This window comes from Epinephelus fuscoguttatus, linkage group LG7 (assembly GCF_011397635.1).
Source record: "Epinephelus fuscoguttatus linkage group LG7, E.fuscoguttatus.final_Chr_v1".
NCBI lineage: Eukaryota > Metazoa > Chordata > Actinopteri > Perciformes > Serranidae > Epinephelus > Epinephelus fuscoguttatus.
Window position 1 is genome coordinate 38,137,563 of NC_064758.1, and position 20,554 is coordinate 38,158,116.

The window sequence follows — 20,554 nt, forward strand, 5'->3', positions numbered from 1 at the left end:
TATTTTGTTCAACATGGTTTTAACACATGAAAGTAAAAAAAAAAAAAATCTGGCAAAAAGCTAGAAGGACATCTACACTTTCTCATTCACTGAGAAATTCTAGATCTGGCCTGCGCCCCGCCCACTACCGCCGCTTGAGATATGTTTCGCTTTCTCCAGCGCTGGCACGGAGCTACCGAGGCTATTAAATGAAGGCTGGGACACGCTCTGGAGTTGCCATGTTGGAGGGTTACAGCAGACAGTGCTAGAAAAAGAGATGGTGCTCTTTGGGTGCACTAGGCATGCCAGAACTTTTTGGGTATGTTTGAATGGTTGGCCGCTGATATACAATTGAAGAGTTTTAAATGGAGCGCGAAGGACCTTTTCCATAGTTGCAGAACTGTAATTCTCACCCATATCTTTATTTTTCATTATATATCAATACATTCCGACCCAAGGCCGACTGCGGATGCCTCAGTGAAACCAATCAATCATCCCCATGTTCTATGATAGTGTGCCAGCTATTGAGTCTATCAATAAGTGCAGACCAGAGTATACTGCACACCCCAATGATATGATACAATATGACACCGTGACTTCTCCTGTTTTTAACCTCCTTAGGCACTACTAGATTGAAACCAGTGACTGGTGATAGAGGAGTGTGCATCAAGAAGGCTAGCACTAGCATTAGCATTAGAGGAAACATCAGTTTGAGCCTCTATGTTGTTTGTTAGCTTGTAACTGGCAGTGGATGACACAGCGTTCATGGTTGTGAAACATGGAATAAAATCTGCTACGATGGGGTTCTTGGTAGTTGGTGGAAGGATGTTCAAGGGTCCGGTTAACATCCAACAACTGCTCTGTGCCATGTTTTCTGTCCAAACTTTCACAAGGCTAATGCTAACTCTGGACTGACAGATCCGCTCTGCGCTGGAGGTTTCAGATTTCTTTGCCGGTGTCTTGTCGAAGTCAGTTCTCCTGTCCATATGTATGTCCGTATTAGACAGCGATTTGATTGCATATTAGTGATGTAACAAATCTAGCTGCCCAGCATATATTTGAATCTCAGATTTTAGGGAAGTGTACAGACACTGCCCCCTTCAGCAGAGAAATGTGAACACATCTCTCTAGTAACAAACGTTGCACAGATACAAAACAGTATAGTGAAGGTCAGACATTTTATGGGACATAAACTTAAGGAAAAACTAATTTTGAGTGGAGAGGGTCTCAAACATATTGCTGCCATCTTCAAACTACCAGTATTCATACTGTGACCTAAAGGCACAGTTAATTATATCAGTTTCCTCACTTTTCACAGCGTCTTCCTGTGTAGCCGGGCCTGCAGGCGTCACATGTTGGCTGCTGGTCAACATCCAGGAAGCAGGTGTCAGAAAACCTACAAAGCCCAGCGAAACAGCCACAGATTAAAATCTACAACAGTGGGTTAATGATTAGCATGTTGAATGGATGAAACAGTGAATGAGCTCAGCTCTGGGAAATATAAAAGCACAGGGTGAAACCTTGTATTCCCGCTGATGCATTGTGTGTGCTATGTGGGTGTGAATGAGTCTGCTCCTATTTGTACAGTAGATGTGTGTGTGGTCTGGGTGGATGTGTGACCTTACCGCCTTGAGGTCTCATAGTATGGGCAGGGGCAGGGCTTGCAGTCATCTGGGCGACCTCTGCTCGGGTCACCAAAGTAGCCTGGGCGACACTTGTCACACTGAGGGCCCTCTGTGTTGTGCTGGCAGCTCTGTGGCAGGGAGAACACACTGGTGATTCTCTTACAGGGTTGCCTCACAAAATAGGAAGGAATAGTTTAACATTTTGGGGAATACACTTATTAGCTTTCTTGCTGAGGATTAGGGTTGCACGATATGAGACAAATATGCGACAATGTTAAATATCTGGATAATGATATTAATAATAAATAGATATTAAAGCATATTGAGTCCTGCTTTTAGTATGATGCTGAAATAAAACAAATTCTTATTTATTTTAACACAAATTTAACCACTAAAAAACTAAGTACTGCAAATATGAAGCCAGGAGTTGATTAGCTTAGCATAAAGACTGGAAACAGGGTAACAGCTAACCTTTAAAAAAATCTGGTGCTGGTGGCCTAGATTTTTTTTTCAATCTTTTGAGAGCTTACACCTGTTTCCAGCCTTTGTTCTGAGATAAGCTAATTGCCTGCTGGCTGTGGCTCAAGAGTCAACTTCCGGGACTGAAAACTGAAGCCAACACAGAGGTGCCAAAAACTGCAGTTCCTCTAATGGCCACTTGAGGCTGGCTCCAAGAGTGAGTCAATCCTCACAGACCCCTGTGTTAAAATGCCCAACTTTACAGCAGAAATAAATATGTTTACAACCTCGTACAACAGGTTTGGTCTCTTTGGCTAATTTCTGCATTCATGACAACTATGCAGGGGATAACTTTTTCTATAACTGACAGGTCTACTTAAGGCTTAATGTTATGGATTTTTAAAGGCTTGGTTGCTTTAAGTGACAGGTGAGTGCCATCTATTGGCAAGTTGCTACCATCGTGACAACGTTGGTTAGGTAACTTAATCAATGGCATAACCCCAGATTCACAGACATAGGTGTAAGCAATAATTGCAATGTTAAATGCACTGTCCTGACCAAGCTAGCTGCTACCATTAGGGCTACCTCCAACCTCTCATCCACATATGGTCACTTCCGGCTCAAAAAAGCCAAGATGGTGAGGTCCAAACTGCCAGTCCACAAACCAATGGGTGACAACATGGTGGATATATCCATGATTTCATACGGTTTCTGCTCTAGCTTAATATTTAGCATAGTTTCTCAAAAGTACTGATCTTTTCAACTAAAGCTTGGCAAAAAAGCGAGAGTATTTCCTTAAAGCAGACAAAAATCTGTCATGATCAACTAGCTGAACTCTTCAATGTTCTACAGTAAGGAAGTAATTACCAGCAAATTCCATTAATTATAAGCCATTCTTGCCAAAAAAGGAGTTAGCTATTACCAGACAGTGTCCGCTGATTGGATCACAGGCACTGGCGTGTCCATTACAGTTACAACCAGCACACGTGCCAAGATAGGAGCCACCAGGGACGCGCTCGAAACCAGGGGAACACATCTCACAGGAGAGGCCTGAGTATCCAGGAGGACATCTGGGAATGATAAAAATTAGGATCATCAAGCAACTGTTTCCATAACACAGCTATGACGAGTCCAATTACAACACTACGATTTACAAATCTTCCTCATACTGTAAATAAGAAACATCTGAATGAAGCAAGCAAAGATAGTTTACAGTGGAGACGCTGACAAACAACACAAGTCGAGAGAGAGGGGAAAGACAATGAATACTGAACTGTGGGGTGTTACAGTTTGGGAGCATGGCCACCAAGCCGTCCCTCAATGTACGTTTTCTGAATTATTTCTATAGCAACAATTTCAAAAGCAGTCATTATATATGAATGTTACTGTATTGTGCAGCACTGTTCACTCTACATATGCACACAGTGGACACGTCCCAACAGGTTGCTTTAATTCTAGACTGCTGAGTGACGGCTTGTAAAGATCTCCCATCTCACTAAACCCCACCACATAATGCTGGAGTCTTCCCTATTTTTTCTTACCTGCACTCTTCAACTTCCTTAGCATGACCCCGAGTGCTGAACTCCACAGTGGTGGTATCCATGACGATGTCACCGAGTCCCACGCTGACCATGTGGTTGTCGTAGATGGTGCGGATGTTGATGCTGTCCAGGTTGGCCAGTGTCATCATCAGGTCCTCCCTGGTCACAGGGCGGCCATTAGAGTGCTGCCAGTTTTCCTGAAACAAGAACAAGCAGGTTTACTGATGTATTTACATTAACTTCAAATGTATTTCATTATTATGTGCAGTATATTTCTCTATCTCATATTTCTACATTTCTGTATTTTTTTTGGAAGAACGTCTTCATGTCATAATCATAGATGTACCACAGGATTGTGCAGAATTTGCACTGTTTTTAAACCAATGACCTACTTCAGTGAATTTGATCTCCTTCTGGTTGACCACTCGGGCAGGGGTGGGGTTGCCTCTGCGGTAGACAAGTCTGCGTCCATTTCCAACCAGCATCACATCTGGCTTCTCCACAGGCTCAGACTGACCACGGGCCAACGTGTACCGCACCTTGAACTTCAGGGATCCTCCATAGGAGTCAATCTAGAAACAGATGGTAAGGTGTAATTTTTATGTAAATGTTCTGGATATAACCTTTAACATGTTTTAATTGTTTCCATGCTGATTAAAAGATTGTGCTATATCTTAAAAACTGAGACCTTCCCCAAATTTCGCAGTTGCCTTTAACAGCCTGTGGACTAATTTCTCGGTTAAGAACTTGGGGCAAATTTTCTCGGAAAATTTGAAGGATATGACGTTATTCACACTCCCAAGTGCCTTGCCTCTCTCTTCAGCTCCGCTATAGTGCTACAGTAGCTAACGTTAGCAAAGAAATGGCATCCGCTAACACCAACAAATGACCACCACCCACCGCACACAGAATCCATACATACTGTGTTTCCATTATATAGATTTTGTAGCCATGGCCAGGAGACAAACCTTGAGTTAGCACCTGGGTTTGTGCTGGCAAAATTCGAGCTGCTACAGTTGCTAACTAAATGTCCACCTTGGGAGTAAGATGGACATTCAGTGAGACAGAGCTGACGTCCGCTCTCCTTCCGGCTAGCTAGCTAAGCTAATTGTTTCACTCATTTGTGTTTTTATAAAGATTAAATACACAAAATCAGAAAAATAATCCTAGAGGAAACACAGAGCTGTGGTTTTAGCTGGCTAATGTTAGCTAACATTAGCTAGCTTGCTGACAAAGGCAAATTGCTAGCAAGCTAATGTTGCAAAATACTAGTAGCTAATTCATCCCACTCTAGGGGCTGGTTTGCAAATTATTTTATTTGCTAACGTTAGGAAGCACATGAAGCCAGATTAATGCAGCGTAGCTAAGTTACTGCTAGCTGGGCAGCCAACGAGCTAACCGTAACCTAAGCTAAGGTTAGCTATGCAGCACTGATCTGCCATTGCTTCATAATGTTAGCCGATAAAGTAATTTACAAACGGCAAGCTAGTATCATGGAGCAACTGGTAAAAATAAAATATAGGAAAATTACAGATAATAACAAAATTCTAAATATGATTTTATTTTATTTTCAAGCACCCCATTAACATACTGATGCTCAATTACATTTATTCACATGCATGTCAGGTCACTGTTTTGGTTGATATCCAGGTGCTCACTCGCACCTACGGAGTGCGAGAGCCACCCAACCTCTGAGTAAATCAAATATACTTGACTCTTGACCTTGTTGCCCAGGAACTGGCGAGGCAGGGTCCAGAAGGAGTCAAGGTTGAGGAAACGGCGTGATAGGTCAACGAGCTGGAACTCCTCCATCTCTAGGTTAACAAGGAGCTGAGTGGAGGAGAGAGGAGGAGTGCCTGGCCTGGATGGGTAGGTGACATTCACTCCTGGAGGTAAGAATAACAGACTCACTCAGCATGTTTTATGCTATAACTGTTAAGACTACCCCTACACATCTTTTAAAGGTCTTTCAGTTGACCGTGTATATGTTGTGTTAGCTCTCTATCAGTTTAATAAGCATCAATAGCTTCACTACCTTTAAAGTCTTCCTCCTCTGTGAAACGCAGGCTGATCTGGTTTCGGTAGCGACCAGTGTTCTTGCAGATTTTGGAGATGCCAGCACAGAAGCAGGGCACACAGCGTCCTTCCACACTGAAGTGACCATCAGGACAGTTTCCTACAGAGAACAAGACAGACACAAGTTTATTCATATTCTTTTTATAAAGAGAACTAAAAACTGTGGTGAACTCTCAGTAAACATGAGGCGTCAGTACCTGGATTTGGATTTGATATGAGAGTCAGCACTCCATCAGGGATACCAAACACCAGGCCTTTGGCATTGATGGCCTCACAGGTGTACGCTCCCTGATCCGCCTCCTTCACATCACGAATAGTCAGAGTGCCGCGGCCATTCTCGCTGGTCATGGAGATCCTGGGAACATAGAAAAACAGCACAAATGATTACTTTTACAGTCATAAACTAACATTAGAAGTGCATGGATTTAATAACCCAACATCGAAAACAGCCAATATTCGCCTTGTTGACTGCCATCGGCCCATCACTAAAAAAGACATCCACCGATGGCAGCTGCAGATGTTTCTCACATCTTGGATGAATTTTTTTTTTCTCTTTTTATCATTAATATTCAGATGAGGAGGCGCACTGTTATATAATTTTCATTTGTAAAGAGTCCTATGATCAGCCCCATTTCCAGCCCACTTTAAGTCTGTGCTTAATGGAAACATTGCATTCTATATTTATATTTTATTTTGTTGCTTTTCTAATTGCTTTTTTGTTTAATTTATGTTTCACACAAAGATTATTTTTATTGGGCTATGTATGTACTTTAAACTTTTCATTGAGTATGTAGCTTAATAGCAGGTTAAGGTTATTTTTCAAAACAGAATTATGTGGTTGAAACCAGTCAAGCTGCAGTTTATACCAATTTGTCCAGACTCACATGAAGACATATTCTAAAACATGGTTGCTTCACATACATCCTCAGCTCAGCAGCACAGAAGAGCTGAACCACCACAGTTTCAAGATTAGTGTCACCAATTCAGTATCTGACCAAGAGTTCCCTCTTCTGTTCCTGAGTTATGTCATTGAATAATGACCAGAAAAGTGTTTTTTGCAGAACATTATGATGTAACAGCGAAGCTGACCTTTGAGGCTTTGGATATAAAATGTCATCACTTCAATATTCTATCTTATTAGACTTTTGTGTGAAATTTTGTAATAATTAGCATAGGAATTCTTGAGTAATGGCCAAAGACATGTTTTGTGAGGTCACAGTGACCGTGACCTTTAACAGTCAACCACCAAAATCGAATCATTTCATCCTTGATTCCAGTTGACATTTGTGCTAAATTTGAGAAAATTCCCTCAAGGCGTTCTTGAGATATCATGTTAACAAGAATGAGTCGGATGGGATGTCACAGTGACCTCTGACCACCTAAAATAATCAGTTCATTGTTGAGGTCAAGTGGATGTTTGTGCCAAATCCAAAGAAATTCTCTCAAGGTGTTCTTAAGATATCCTGTTTACGAGAATAGGATGGACAACCCCAAAAACAAAATGTCCCCACCATGACTGTCACCCATGCGGAGGCATAAATTATTTATTTATTTATTTTTTTTAATGTAAGAGGTAATATTCAAGGTTGTTCATAAAGCTGCATGATTGGATTTGGGCTCATTAATAACACACATGGATTAATAACAGAAACAAAGGGGGAAAAAAGTTGTTTTTTAAACATTGGTATTGGCCAGAATTTCCCAATTGGTGCATATATATTGCAAACTATGGAGGAGGATTTATATCAACTACGGCATGGACCATAACACATCATCTGTTTCTGGCTTTCACTGTAACAGTCTGCAGAATTGCTGTTACACAAAAATCCATAAAATTAAATTATAATTGCCTAACCACACACACACACAGAGAGCGGACTACGCCCTGAGCGAACATTCTGATACGGCGACTTTTGGTGATGTAGCGCACCACAAATATCTCAGTAAGTAGAATCACGGGTCTGAAAAAAATTAGAGGTCAGCACAGAAACAGTGATCTAACAGGTCTGTCTGCAGTTATACTGCGGTCTCAAAGAACACTCCTCATATGTCAGGTGAGAAACGTGAAAAGGAGACAAACTAATAGTCATTTCCAACTCTGCATGGTCTGCTGCACATCAATTAAACAAGACTGGCTTTCATCAGATGCAGATGTTTTTGTTTGAGACAGCTTGGCCCAAACAGTGCAACACACGCTGTTCTGAAAGTAGCATCAACAAAACTCCACTGTTAACATTCAGATGATAAAAAGACAGCACTGTTAAGAATGAATCATCAGACCCACCTGCCGCTGAGAGGAATGTGTCCCCAGTTGAGTCTCCAGGTGATGATGGGCATCGGCACTCCAACGGCCTGACAGGTGAACGTCACCGTTGCCCCCCGTGCTGCCTGAATGGACTCCTCCGGCGGGCTTGTCACAGAGGGAGGGGCTGCAGAGTGTCAAGAAGATGAGAGCTGCTTTAACCACATAATAAATGCACATGTACAAAAAGGCTGGCATGTGACTGGAATTTGGCGATCCAGTGAAGCTCATAAATGCCTGAAAGTCAGAGGAAACGGACGGACAATTCCTTTTCAGTTCTCAGGAATGGATGCTTCACAAAAAAAAGCTCTGTGTCTCAGTCAACACGTGTGTGAAAAGTGCCTGCTTCACAGCAAATTAGTCACAGCGTACAAAGGAGCTCAGAGGGTGACTATAGAGAAGAGTCAAAGAAGCAGAGAGAGGGCAAGAAGTACGAAAGAAAAGAGTGAACTGCCCATGAGAGAAAGATACAATAAGAGAGCTGTAAAACACTGTTGGTGTGAGACTTACTGCAGCCGTACTCATCAGAGCGATCAGGGCAGTCCGGCTCGTCATCACACTGGTAACTAGCTGGGATGCAGGTGCGATCGCTCAGGCACTCAAACTGCTCAGGAGCACACCTGTCGCCAGGACCCTTGGTGGCTGCAGTGGAGATTTACAACAACTTTTAATCATCATCGTAAACACACAGCATTAATTTAAGGTCGAGAGTTATATGAGAAGATCGATATCACTCTCATATCTGACACCAGAGTGGTATCGATCTTCTCATCTAAATCTGGGCAAGAAAGCCAATAAGCGTATTTCCCAAAGCGTCGGCCTGTTCCTTGAAGGTGGGCCTTTTAATGACTCACAAAAGAAAAGGAGACTTACGACAGTCTGTTTCATCTGAGTTATCCTCACAGTCGTTGTCTCCGTCACAGCGCCAAAGCTTGAGGGCACAGCGGCCATTTTTACACTTGAACTCATTGGGCTCACAGGGAGACGGAGTACCTGTGCAAAGATAGAGGATAATAATAGCGTCGGTGCCTCAGAGTGTGAACATTAGGGCTGTTAAAATCCATTTTTAGAGTTAAATATATGTGTAATAGTATAAATATCAATGCTAATCGAATGCTGAAACAGCAAGCTACCTTTCGACTACAACGTTGCAAGGACCAGTGTGTAAGATTTCGGGGGATATAACGGGAGAAATGAAATATAAAAAGGTTTGTTCTCTTTAGTGTGTGATCACCTGAAAATAAGAATCACTGGCTACGGTTACATGATGGCTTCTCATTCGGAATGAAATGAATCTGAATGAAATCATTCGGAATTAAAGTGTTTCCAGGTAGTTTACATGAGAAATATTCATTCCAAATGAGGGTTTACACAGGAGATCAGTTTAATCGCCTTTATTCAGGTCCGCTCGAGGTTTGGGGCAGGGAAGGTTTCTGATTGGATAGGGGGCGGGGCAGATGTTACGTGTTTACATTTACCGGAAGAAAACACTGTGGTCCTCGCTCCGGATAACAAGATGCTTGACGACGCCGTTCTTAGTGCCTTTTTCGGGTGTGTTTTGCTTATATTCTTGAAGTAGTAGTACGACAGCAACCTTGTTCTGCTAATGCTTCATCTGTTGAGGAGGAGAAGGGAGGCAGAAGACCGTGCTGTGGCGAATGGAAACCGGTGAGTGCAATGAGTCCGACTGCTCTAGCTCAGCCCGTTGCTATGCAGCCCGTTGCTATGCAGCCCGTTGCTATGCGCGCTATATACGTCATCGCACCAGAAGGGCAAGGAAACGAGCATGCGCAGAAAGACCGGAATGAACTTAAAGAGGAATGAGTGTATACATGCACACAAAATTCTTTCATTCGGAATGACAAACGGAATAAACCACCCCCTTTAATCAGATTTAATTTTCAATCGGAATGACCGTTTACATGACCACTTTTAATCGGAATGGCCTTTCATTCCGATTAAAAGTGGAATTAAACTGTCAATGTAAACGTACTGATTGTGTTTTCGTTACCTTGGAATGAGCTGTTTATATTTACATAGGGAGTGGGTCTTCATCTACAGAGATCACCAGGTTGCACTGACATTTTTCTATAGTGGCCCAGAATGAACAAACCAAATACTGGCTCTAGATAGGGCCGTTTGCTTTTTCACATCTTCACCTCGGCCTGTGTAGTTAGACATCCATCCACAAAAAGCAGCGTTAACATGAAACTACTTTATTCAGTGTTTTAACCGGTGTAAATCACCAAGTTTGGGCTAGGAGAAAAGCTGATTTGTAACATGAAACTGCTTTATTCAGTGTTTTTACCAGTTAACTCAGTGGGTTTGTTCATTGTAGAGAGGAGGAGACCTCTGTGGATAACTCTGCTCCCGGTAAAAACCACCTGAACAGCAACTGGGAGAATTTAAGCTGGTTGCAATCTGCAATCCTCACCATTAGATGCCACTAAATCCCCCTAAATCTTACACACTGGAGTTGAGGACGACTCACTACATTAAATGCAATAAAACCAAGTGCCACAGTTGCAGTGCACATGCAAAGGGATGTGTTACGCACCACATCTGAACTCATCACTTCCGTCCGCGCAGTCCCTCTCTCCGTCACAGATGTAGTCTCGAGGGATACACTCTCCACTCTGACACGTGGCTTGATCTGCTCTGCAGGGTCCAGGCGGGCTGGGGGGCCGCGGGGGCTTCCTGGCAGTGGTGGTGGTGGTGGTGGTGGTAGGAGGAGTGGTAACCGGAGGGGCCGGCCGTCTTGTTTCTGAAACAAATCTCTGATTAAACTTTGCAAACACACAAAGTGGTTACTTAAAGCTGTTAAGTGAATGCGCCTCACATCCAGCCCGTACTCCATGCTATTAGCAGACAGTGCCACAACCTGCTGGCCACTCAAGCTGAAGCCACTCACCACAATTGGTCTCATCACTCATGTCTCTGCAGTCTGGTCTGTTGTCACACAGGTATTCCATCAGGATACATGTCCCATCACCACACCTGTGCTCATCTGGCATGCAGGGTCTGATGCCCGGGGTTACTAGAGATGTAGAGGGAAGGGAAGGGAGGGGGAGGGGGTCCAAAAGGATCAAATACATGCAAGCCAAGGCTACAGAACAGCCAATACACTACACTACTGTCACATCACAACACAAATAAAACAAAGTGAGGTGAAACACGACAAAAGAAATGCATCCTGGGCCTTCAACCATCAGGTAAGTGCAACTGGACAGGTGTGCTTTGAGAAACTGAGGAGATTTTCAAGGGTATAAGTTCTCTGTTGGGTTTAAAATCCACTGTGTTTAAATATAAGCTAAATAAATGGATGGAGAGATGATCAGAAGAGAAAGACAGACAGGTAGATGGGAACCCTATCATCTCAGTGAAGATAAAGTTACTATTATCTTCTATCAGTGGACATGCCTGTGTCAGAGTTGATGAAATTGGTGTGGCTCAAAAGCTGGTTTAGATCGCAGTGAACAGAAGCATTCATGATCAAACTCATGCCATGCAAAGGTCCTTCTTATCCACTGTGTGCTACGGGATCATAGTGAGAAGTCTACTTCACATCGGTGCCTCCATGCAAAACATTCCTCAGACCACATGACCATTGCTTGTACATGTCAAAGTAAAGGTCATCGTAAAATGTCAACACCATAAAGGAAGGATATGCTCGACTGTTCTTTCTAAAGGCACTACAGTCATCCTACAGCTTCTACAGTACAGTCGGCTCAGTCACCATGAAGAGGGCATGGCAGAGTACAAACCTGGCACGGCTATAGGCTCCACTGGAGGCAGAGGTTGAACTAGAAACCAGAGGGAAATGTTAAGGGCACTGCCTACCCCTCTGGTGGGCTGCTGTAAACATACAGCAAGCTATTGTGGAACAGAGTCACTTTACGTCCTTGTTGTGTCGGTCCTCTTTGTTGAGGTCTTACCTTCCCCGAGCTCTCTGAACTGAAAGCCCTCGACTGATGTGACGTAGGAAGCGATGGCTCCCTCCTTCACCACGTTGTACAGCACGCTGCGGATCTGTTCATCGTTGCTGTTGTAGTCAGAACCCACGTCCAACTCCACAAATACATCCACGCCATCCTCTCTTATAATCTTCCTGCAAAGAGCGAGAAAGGCCTGGTGAGGCTAAAGACTGTGTGGCGTGCACTGCAGATGGTTAAAGGGACAATCCACCCCAATATTGAAGATAAATATTTTTCCTCTTACTTGTATTGCTATTTATCAATCCAGATTGTCTTGGTGTGAGTTGCTGAGTGTTGGAGATATTGGACGTAGAGATGTCTGCCTTCTCTACAATATAATAGAACTAGATGGCACTCAGCTCGTGGTGCTCAAAGCGCCAAAAAAATACATTTGAAAAACTCAACAGCAATGTTTCTGTCTAGAAATCATAATCTGGTTACTCAAGATAATCCATAATGTTGTGGGCAGAGAATCAGATCAGTGTGCTAGGTACCTTAACAGGGGTGACAATGAAACAGGGCAGTATGGAATAGTTCAATCGGTCCACAACCTTTGACAATGGAAACACTAAAACAACCATTTTAATGTGTAATTAAGGCTGCTTTCAGAACTAGAGTTGTCTTGCCTTGGTCTGAATCAGGGACTACTCTTCTTACAAAGTTGTATAATTGCCTAGAGTTGGTTCGTGTTCTCACGGCAGCATTTACAAGTGAACCAGATAAAGTTTGTTAGAGTAGAGTTTGTTTGTAACCAGACCGAGACCACCTCTTCAAGAAGGTCTCTGTCCGGTTGTGGTCACACGTGCCCAAAAAGCCGCGCTTGCGGGCAAACAAACTTGAGTTCGATTGAACCGAACCAAACAGGGCAGGTGTGAAAGCACCCTAACTGAACCCAAATGAACTGAACTGCGTGGTGGAAACGAGGCCGTAGTTCTTACATGAAACTGCTCACAACAAGGTCTGTGGATTATCTTGACTAAACGGGTCATGACTTCTGGGAAGAGATATTGCTGTTGAGTTTTTCAAATGCATTTTTGGTGTTTTGAGCACCACAAGCTGAGTGCCATCTAGTTCCATTATAGAGAAGGCAGACATATCTATGGCCTACATCTCCACATCTCACACAGAAACATACTAGATTAATAAAAAACAGGAAAAATATGTATTTTTGATTTTGGGGTGAACTTCTCCTTTAAAAAGGAAAGCTTGTTAGAGGTAAAGTTTCTCTTTGGAAGTCCCTTTGTGGAATTACTCATTGCTGATGATTTACTGACTGTAGGCCGACACTGTTGGCCTTGTGCAGTTTGGAAAAAGAAAAGAAATATCACCTGGCCAGAGTGAGACACCCAGACAGCAGCCGCACACAGCTGCAGGGTATCTACTCTGGATGTCACAGGGCAAGATTTAAAGGATTGGTGTTCTTACTTAATGAGGACCACGCTGACTGTCTGGACACCTGGAATCCTGTTGTACTCCGACTCCAGCTGCGGAGGGAAAACCAGACTTGGTTAAGATGAAATAAACCTGCGTCTTATTTTCAGACATAAGGTCACACATTCTTATTCATAAATAACATGCCTGAGCCTTATAAGGTAAGCCTTGGTGTACTGTACATGACTGCTATTCAGTGGAGTTTATCCTGTGAGAGTACGACGTACCGTGTCCACCACTGCTTCAGAGATCTCATTAAAGGCTGGAGAGAAGATGTCCTCGAGCTCGGGGCCGTAGACGAGGGAGTTGGTGAAGTTGACGAGAGCTCTGTAATAAACTAGAAACACAGGGAGGGGAGGAGAATCTGTCAGCTAAACCACACAATAACACACAACGACCACAGGCTCAGCATTAACGTCCATCTGTTGCAGAGTTTAGGTATTATAAGCCAGAGCCAAGATTAAGTGGTGAAGTTTATTAAAGACGATTTGATATGGGATACTGTTTGAGAATTAGTTCCCTTTGCAAAGGCTTTGGGTAAATGTTTTACAAAGTCTGAACTGAAGAGCATGACTGTGGCTTAAATCAGAGCCACATACAAATTATGGCGTCTATTTCCATATCTCAGTTGTGGTCGGGTCTGCGCTAAAACCGACAACTGCAGCGCTGCGCCACACATAGGCCCCAACATCAGGCACAAGCTGACACTCTATCCTCACATACTCAAATACGACCATGAAATTATAATATCAATGAATGCATGTCTTATTGTCTGTACCTCTGTGAGTCACAGACACATGGAGACACATACTTAACATACTCACAAATAGTGGCAGACAGATAAAGCGCCTTTGTTGCAAACAGAACCGACCACACTGTCTGAAATCAATGCAAACATTCAAACACGCAGTTCGTGGATATTAGCCAAAATAGCAGGGCCACAAGTCTGCACCAGATCCCCTGATTGAACGCTGATGATATCAGAGAGTTGGAAGGTAAGTGGGAGTTTGAGTCAGCATCGCTACTGTGCCAGCGGCTGCAGAGGAAGAAGAAGAAAATCCTCTGTGAATGACTGCAGAAGGGGCCCTCAACATTCCCTCCACTTGTAGCAAGTCAAACACATCAGGCCGGCAGGCAGCAGAGCAGCGGAGGGGGCTGCAGCAGGAACTGTATCAATGGTCTACAGAGAGGCTGCAGGAGCTGGTCTGACCGGCTGTCAAACATGTAGGTCAACTAGATGAACGTAAGGAACTCTGAATCATACAGAAGCTGCAATTAGGTCCCTTTTTTTTAAACTTTCACTTTCAGAACGTTAAAAGCAGCTGGTTGGATTCAGATATACTGAGTTCATTGTCTCTGCTGAAGTGTCCCTGAGTGAACCCAGAAAAATACTAATTTGCTTGACCTTGCCTTCTCATCATTCTGAAGAAATGTGGCAATGAGAAAGAGGCAACGTTCAATCTCCTTTTGTACTCTGACAATAGAATTCTCTTCTTCTTCTCCTCATCTAGCGCTCAAATTGCCCTGCATACGAAAAACTCCACCCATCTGCCACATATGTGGGTCAGACTGACCATTAAGTGGAGACACTACAGGTGAAAACAGTATTTTTATGCACTGGTCCATGATGAGATTTTGGGTTATTTTGCTTCTATAACATGTTTTCTTTCAGACTAGAGCAGGGATAGGGAACATTTACTATTACCAGAGCCATTTTGGCCAAAAAGGAAAAAAAAGTCTGTCTGGAGCCGCAGAACATATTTGAGCCAGACATATTTTAAGTCTAATCTAGCCTATGTACATTACTGTTAATGGCGGCATGGTGGTGCAGTGGTTAGCTCTGTCGCCTGGTTCAAACCCAGGGTGGGGGAGCCCTTCTGTGCAGAGTTTGCATGTTCTCCCCGTGTCAGCGTGGGTTCTCTCCAGGTACTCCAGCTTCCTCCCACAGTCCAAAGACAAGCAGGTTAACTGGTGACTCTAAATTGTCCGTAGGTGTGAATGTGAGTGTGAATGGTCGTCTGTCTCTATGTGTCAGCCCTGTGATAGTCTGGTGACCTGTCCAGGGTGTACCCTGCCTCTCACCCAATGTCAGCTGGGATAGGCTCCAGCCCCCCCGTGACTCCCAACAGGATAAGTGGTTATGGAAAATGAATTAATGAATGAACATTACTAATAGATCTTAATGAGCATTCATGCATACATGTATGTTGTAGCACATGGTGGCTGTTCTGCAGTGGGCTATTTATGGTTATTTGGTGTTCAACTTTGCAGCATTGCCGATGAAAGCAAATGACTTTGTCCACACAATATTGAATTCTCTATTTTCCTCTGAGTCTGTTCCGTTTTTGGATTTGGAATCCACAGCTAGCCTGGCTAGGGAGACTCAAGACAACTGTAGCCATCACTAGTGATGTCTTTAAAGGAAAAGGTGCCAGGTCACAGATGTACGACACATTTTAGTCGACAAAAAGTTAAAACTTTATTAAAAAATTGGTGTATAGGCTACACATTTTTACAGTTGAAGAACGTAAGACTCAAGGCCTAAAAAATAAATGAAAATTTGTATGTTAAAAAAATAACAGTTATTCATTTTCCATATTATTGTCTGTCAAAGCCACAGTGAGCCACGGAAGAGGAGCTAATGAGCCACATGCAACTCCAGAGCTGCAGGTCACCTATCCCTGCACTGGTGGAAAGAAAACATCCAAAATGAACATTTAGATGTTTATTTTAGTTCAGATTTCTGTTCTGAAAATGTATGCAAAAAGCACATACTTAAAAAGACAGTGCCTCATTTGCATATTAAACATAACATTACAGAAAACTTGTAATACAAAAAAATATTGTCTTAATGTCAACAACCAACTGGGGAGGTTTCATGGTTATATCTATGGGTTAATTTTTTACCCTATTGCCCAAAAATGCATACAGTTTTACAGTACGTATCTTTAAAGCCATTTTCTCATTTTATTCCTCACACTGACCCAAACATCTCAACTTCAAAAGCACTTAAAAACACCAAAATTTCCAGTTTCATTGCTATCTATATCCTCACGGTTTTTACAAATGACATTTTATACCTAAAAACATGGCGAAAAGTCCCTCTGTAAACCTTTGACTCTCAAAATGAAAAAAGAACCTGGTTTCACCTAATGTTCAGATTTTTATTCTGGATTTTCTATTAATTTTTTTTTTTTTTTTAAATTATCATATATTCAATTACACACTGCCTCATTTGCATGTTTGAATATAAAATTTCAGAAATTCTGTAATACCCAAATAATTGTCTCAGTGTAGGTAATGAACTGGGGAAGTTCCATGGTGATATCGATTAGTTAAAATTTTTACTCTATTGACCTGCAGTGTCACCCTTTACGAAAAGATTTTTACACAATGTATCACGATGTCATGCTGATTTATTTAAATGCATTGGTATGCAAAACAAATTTTGTACAATCACACCTTACAAAATAAATGAACATAAGGTTCACACTTTAATGGGGCTAACACTTTGTATGGGACACATCTTCTATATCAGTGCCAGTTTCAATCCCACATCTCAGAAGCCTTTGGCCGTTTATAGGAGCAGTTGTTTCCAAAACTGTATTAACTTTTGAGCATTATAATGTTGACATCCCAAAACAAAAAAGGGATTAACTCTAATCACTAATCAATTTTTCCACTCCAGTTATAAATAGACTTTGTAAACATAGCTGAATATAACTATCTGTATACAACATCTTGATGAGCTATCTGAGTAACTCATTATCAACAAAAATGTCAGCTGTATTATTATAATCCCAAAGTCACAGGCTTAGCCCATGAAACTTAAAATAGCCCAGGCCCACAGGGTGCCGCGTTCTCACACTCCTGCCAACACTTTGTTAGGACGGGCCTGCCAGCCTCTGATTTCAGACTGGGTTTAGGGAGGAAGTCAATATTTGTACTGTTTCTTGCAGTCAGATGCTACTTACCATGCCAAAAGCAAAGAGTCATGTTCTAAATAGGCAGCTTCTCAGCCTCTAGTTACAAACATATATGCCCAAATATGTGCAAAACAATAAACCTGCTAACACACACACACAGCAAGCAGAGAAAATACCAACACTCTTGGTGTAAATTGCTATCTTCCTTTCTCCTTGGATAATCATGAGACATGTGGACCCCATGAGACATTTATCATGCTCACCAGGGGCTACTGAAGTTAAAAGTTTAAGATGCTAAATATGACATTCAGAGTCGTGGCTGATGTTGCCTGCACATGGCTCTCACCTCTGATGTCACAAGCAAACATGGAGGTGGCTGAGCCAAAATGGTGCTAACAGGGCTAACTGTGCTAACAACAGCAACAGTGCTCACAGAGCCAACCGCCACCGTCATGGCGGGCTAACAGCTTCAAGGAAACAGACCTGCTGGCCCAGTTAACAAAACAAAGTACAGAGAAGCTCAAACTACAACACACAGAGGGACTTTATTCTCTGCTCAGGATGCTTTTACTTCACTTTATTTTTACTAGGGATGTCAGTTTCTGTACATTTTGCTTCCGATTGCCTCACTCCCATTACGTGGTAACTAACCAGTTAATTTTTAAGAAAAAGGACTGTCTCATCTGGACGTGGTGAAATATTAATGTTTTGTGATGTAATGTTGCATTTAATGTTTATTTCTTTGGGCTGACAGACAGCTGGCTAACCACATTAACATGGTTAGCTAACATTAGCCTTGGCCTCTCTGCATTGCGCACCTCCTCGGTTGGGTAGGAGCTAGCTAGCAGCACTGCTCATTCGGCTGGTAACGCTGTCCTCGTGGTGGTATGACATTTGTGGCCACCCTCTGGTGCCCCCTCAAGCCTTGGTGAATAAGTAGCTTTATTTTGAGCCACTAGACCCCTTTAGCATTTTTAACTACATTAGCACCACTGACACTGCTAACAGTGCTAACACAGCTAACAGTGATAACAAAAAGTGTGTTTGTAAATCTCTCTCTCTCTAGTCTTCCAAGCACTCAAAGAGCTTTTTACACCATGAGCCACATTTGCCCATTCACGAACATATTAAAACATTGGTGACCGAGGCTACCATACATGGTACCATCTGCTGCTCAGTAACCATTCACACACACTCACACACCGATGGAACAGCCATTGGGAGCAACTTGGGGTTCAGAATCTTGCCCAAGGATACTGCAGCATGTTGACTAGAGGAGCCAGGGATCAAACCGCCAATGTTCCGCCAATCAGCCGCCCTCACGTATTTCTACAAGAGTTAACGAAATATTAAGCTAATCACGCGTTCACTCCGCTTGGCGCTCTGCTGCTCAGATAAAGCAGTGTTCTAAACAACCAAATGCTACAATCAAACATCGCCCCGAATTTACGAACAGTCTAGTTTGTGCAGTGTGCACCCATAGATAACAATGCTAAAGGGTGACCTGGTGGGAGACCAAAGGGTGGGCACCATGTTTCCATAGCAATGCTGTTGGGTGAGGACGATACGCTGCTAGCTAGCTCCCACCAGATCTGGGTGGTGCAAGGTGCAAGAAACTGAAGAGCAGAAAATTAACCTACAGGCCAGTCAAAAATATTCTCGGACATTAACTGATTGAACAGTTGTTTGTTGCTATATCAATGTTTTTAAAGATTCTGTGTCTCACACTCCAGCTGTGTGTTGTCTGTGTTAAAGGCCTGTGGGAAACTTTGCCTCCTTATGCTCCACTGCCTGAGCTTTGGCTGGTAAACAGCTGTCCTCTTTAAACACTGCTAAATTCTCTTTCCTCACACACAGCACTGGCACTCCAAGACATCCCGTTCCTGGTGAGGAAAAGCCACATTTATGACAAAGTAAACTGAGCGCTGCCTATGAAAACACACAGCGAGGTGAACATGTAACGACAGAACTGCAGGCATTTGCGCTGCCTGGCAGGGTGCCTGAATGCTTGTTTTACAGCCTGTTACTGTCAGACTTGTAGGAATAATTGTTCAGCCTGAATGTGGACCCAGAAGACAGGCAACATCAAAGTTAGTCATCAAAGCGCCTCATTTGACCCGCATATAATCTAATCACTTGAGTGGGTCCTCGCCGCCGGGTCAACAGCAGCCCATAGCCCCAACTCTCTCTGAGCTTGCCGCTTTGACGTTACAGACTGGCGAGTGTGGGACTGCTGCCGCCTCAGATCCTTTGATTAGAGTGCCGGGTTGTGCCCTGCTGCTAACGAGCGGCTCTTTTACTCCAAGACCCCATTTTCTTGTGCATCACTCGCTGCTTCCAGCGGGAGGGGGGAAATCCCCTCGTCAAGCACCGCCACCATCAAGAGTGATGAAACTGTCAGAGTGCAGACATGCAAGTGGGATGAAAAAAAAAAGTGGAAAAATAGCATTCCACACTCTTAATTCACAAACTTATTTAGCTATTAAAGCTGTTCAGCAGAACTGTGGTGGCTTTGTGCAATGGGCCCCCGCTGAACACATGAAGGCCTATACAGAAGACAAAGACTTGATTGAGCAGTGAGCCCGGCCTGTCCTTTAAAGCCCAGCCGCTTTGGGCTCGACCTTCAACCCCCAAGGCTGTGCCCACGGCATCGTCCCAGCACCACCCGAGTCACTGCGAAAGAATCCAAAAGAACATGGCCCAAACCACACTGCCTCACTATCCAATCAAAAACCTTTAATAATACATGTTTTTCCCCTCCGTGGGGTTTTCCTCTTTGTCTTTCTCATCTCCATCTACTTTTAAATCTTTCTCTCCCCTCTCGTGTAATATATTCATGTGCCAGCTGCCTCTGTCTCAGCTTAACTCTTGTAGACAGGACCCCCACTACTTAACCCTTTTGCTGGTGGCCAGCCAACAACTCTGTCTCCAAGTCCACTCATTGCCCTCGGGGGAGCTCTTATGAATAACTTCTGGCTTCACTATTAAGCTTGCCCCGTTGAGCTCTCCCACAGCTTGCAATATAAGCGTCAAAACCCACCATTGTGTTTAACAAAGTACATTTTCATACTCATGTTGTAGTGATTCTGCAGAACAGCTGCTTCGTATCACTGGGCTGAGACATCTGCATGAGGTTGAAATTACCAAAAGCACTTTTCAGATTAAATCGCGGAAGACATCTTTGCAAGTGTTGGCTGTCCATAGGGATGAGCAGTAACGTAATTCCAACATATCTTGACAA

The 20,554-nt window shown here is 43.1% G+C and overlaps 1 protein-coding gene across 11 annotated transcripts in view; it reads right to left on the reverse strand.

Moving 5' to 3' along the window:
- The window catches only part of hspg2 (heparan sulfate proteoglycan 2), a 167,704-nt gene that overhangs the window by 81,546 nt on the left and 65,604 nt on the right, over positions 1–20,554 (reverse strand). For 9 of the 11 annotated variants that reach the window (XM_049581474.1, XM_049581475.1, XM_049581470.1 and 6 more), the window contains exons 4-20: positions 13,615–13,724; positions 13,382–13,440; positions 11,918–12,090; positions 11,747–11,785; positions 10,894–11,019; positions 10,540–10,746; positions 8,856–8,975; positions 8,493–8,624; positions 7,965–8,109; positions 5,878–6,035; positions 5,640–5,780; positions 5,327–5,490; positions 3,997–4,176; positions 3,605–3,801; positions 2,986–3,133; positions 1,605–1,732; positions 1,289–1,375 (exon numbers count right to left, since the gene is read on the reverse strand). In XM_049581474.1, the coding sequence (XP_049437431.1) occupies positions 1,289–1,375; positions 1,605–1,732; positions 2,986–3,133; positions 3,605–3,801; positions 3,997–4,176; positions 5,327–5,490; positions 5,640–5,780; positions 5,878–6,035; positions 7,965–8,109; positions 8,493–8,624; positions 8,856–8,975; positions 10,540–10,746; positions 10,894–11,019; positions 11,747–11,785; positions 11,918–12,090; positions 13,382–13,440; positions 13,615–13,724 (2,314 nt within the window). The remainder of the gene's footprint in view (positions 1–1,288; positions 1,376–1,604; positions 1,733–2,985; positions 3,134–3,604; positions 3,802–3,996; positions 4,177–5,326; positions 5,491–5,639; positions 5,781–5,877; positions 6,036–7,964; positions 8,110–8,492; positions 8,625–8,855; positions 8,976–10,539; positions 10,747–10,893; positions 11,020–11,746; positions 11,786–11,917; positions 12,091–13,381; positions 13,441–13,614; positions 13,725–20,554) is intronic. The other 2 variants (XM_049581471.1, XM_049581476.1) reach the window with 2 other exon arrangements.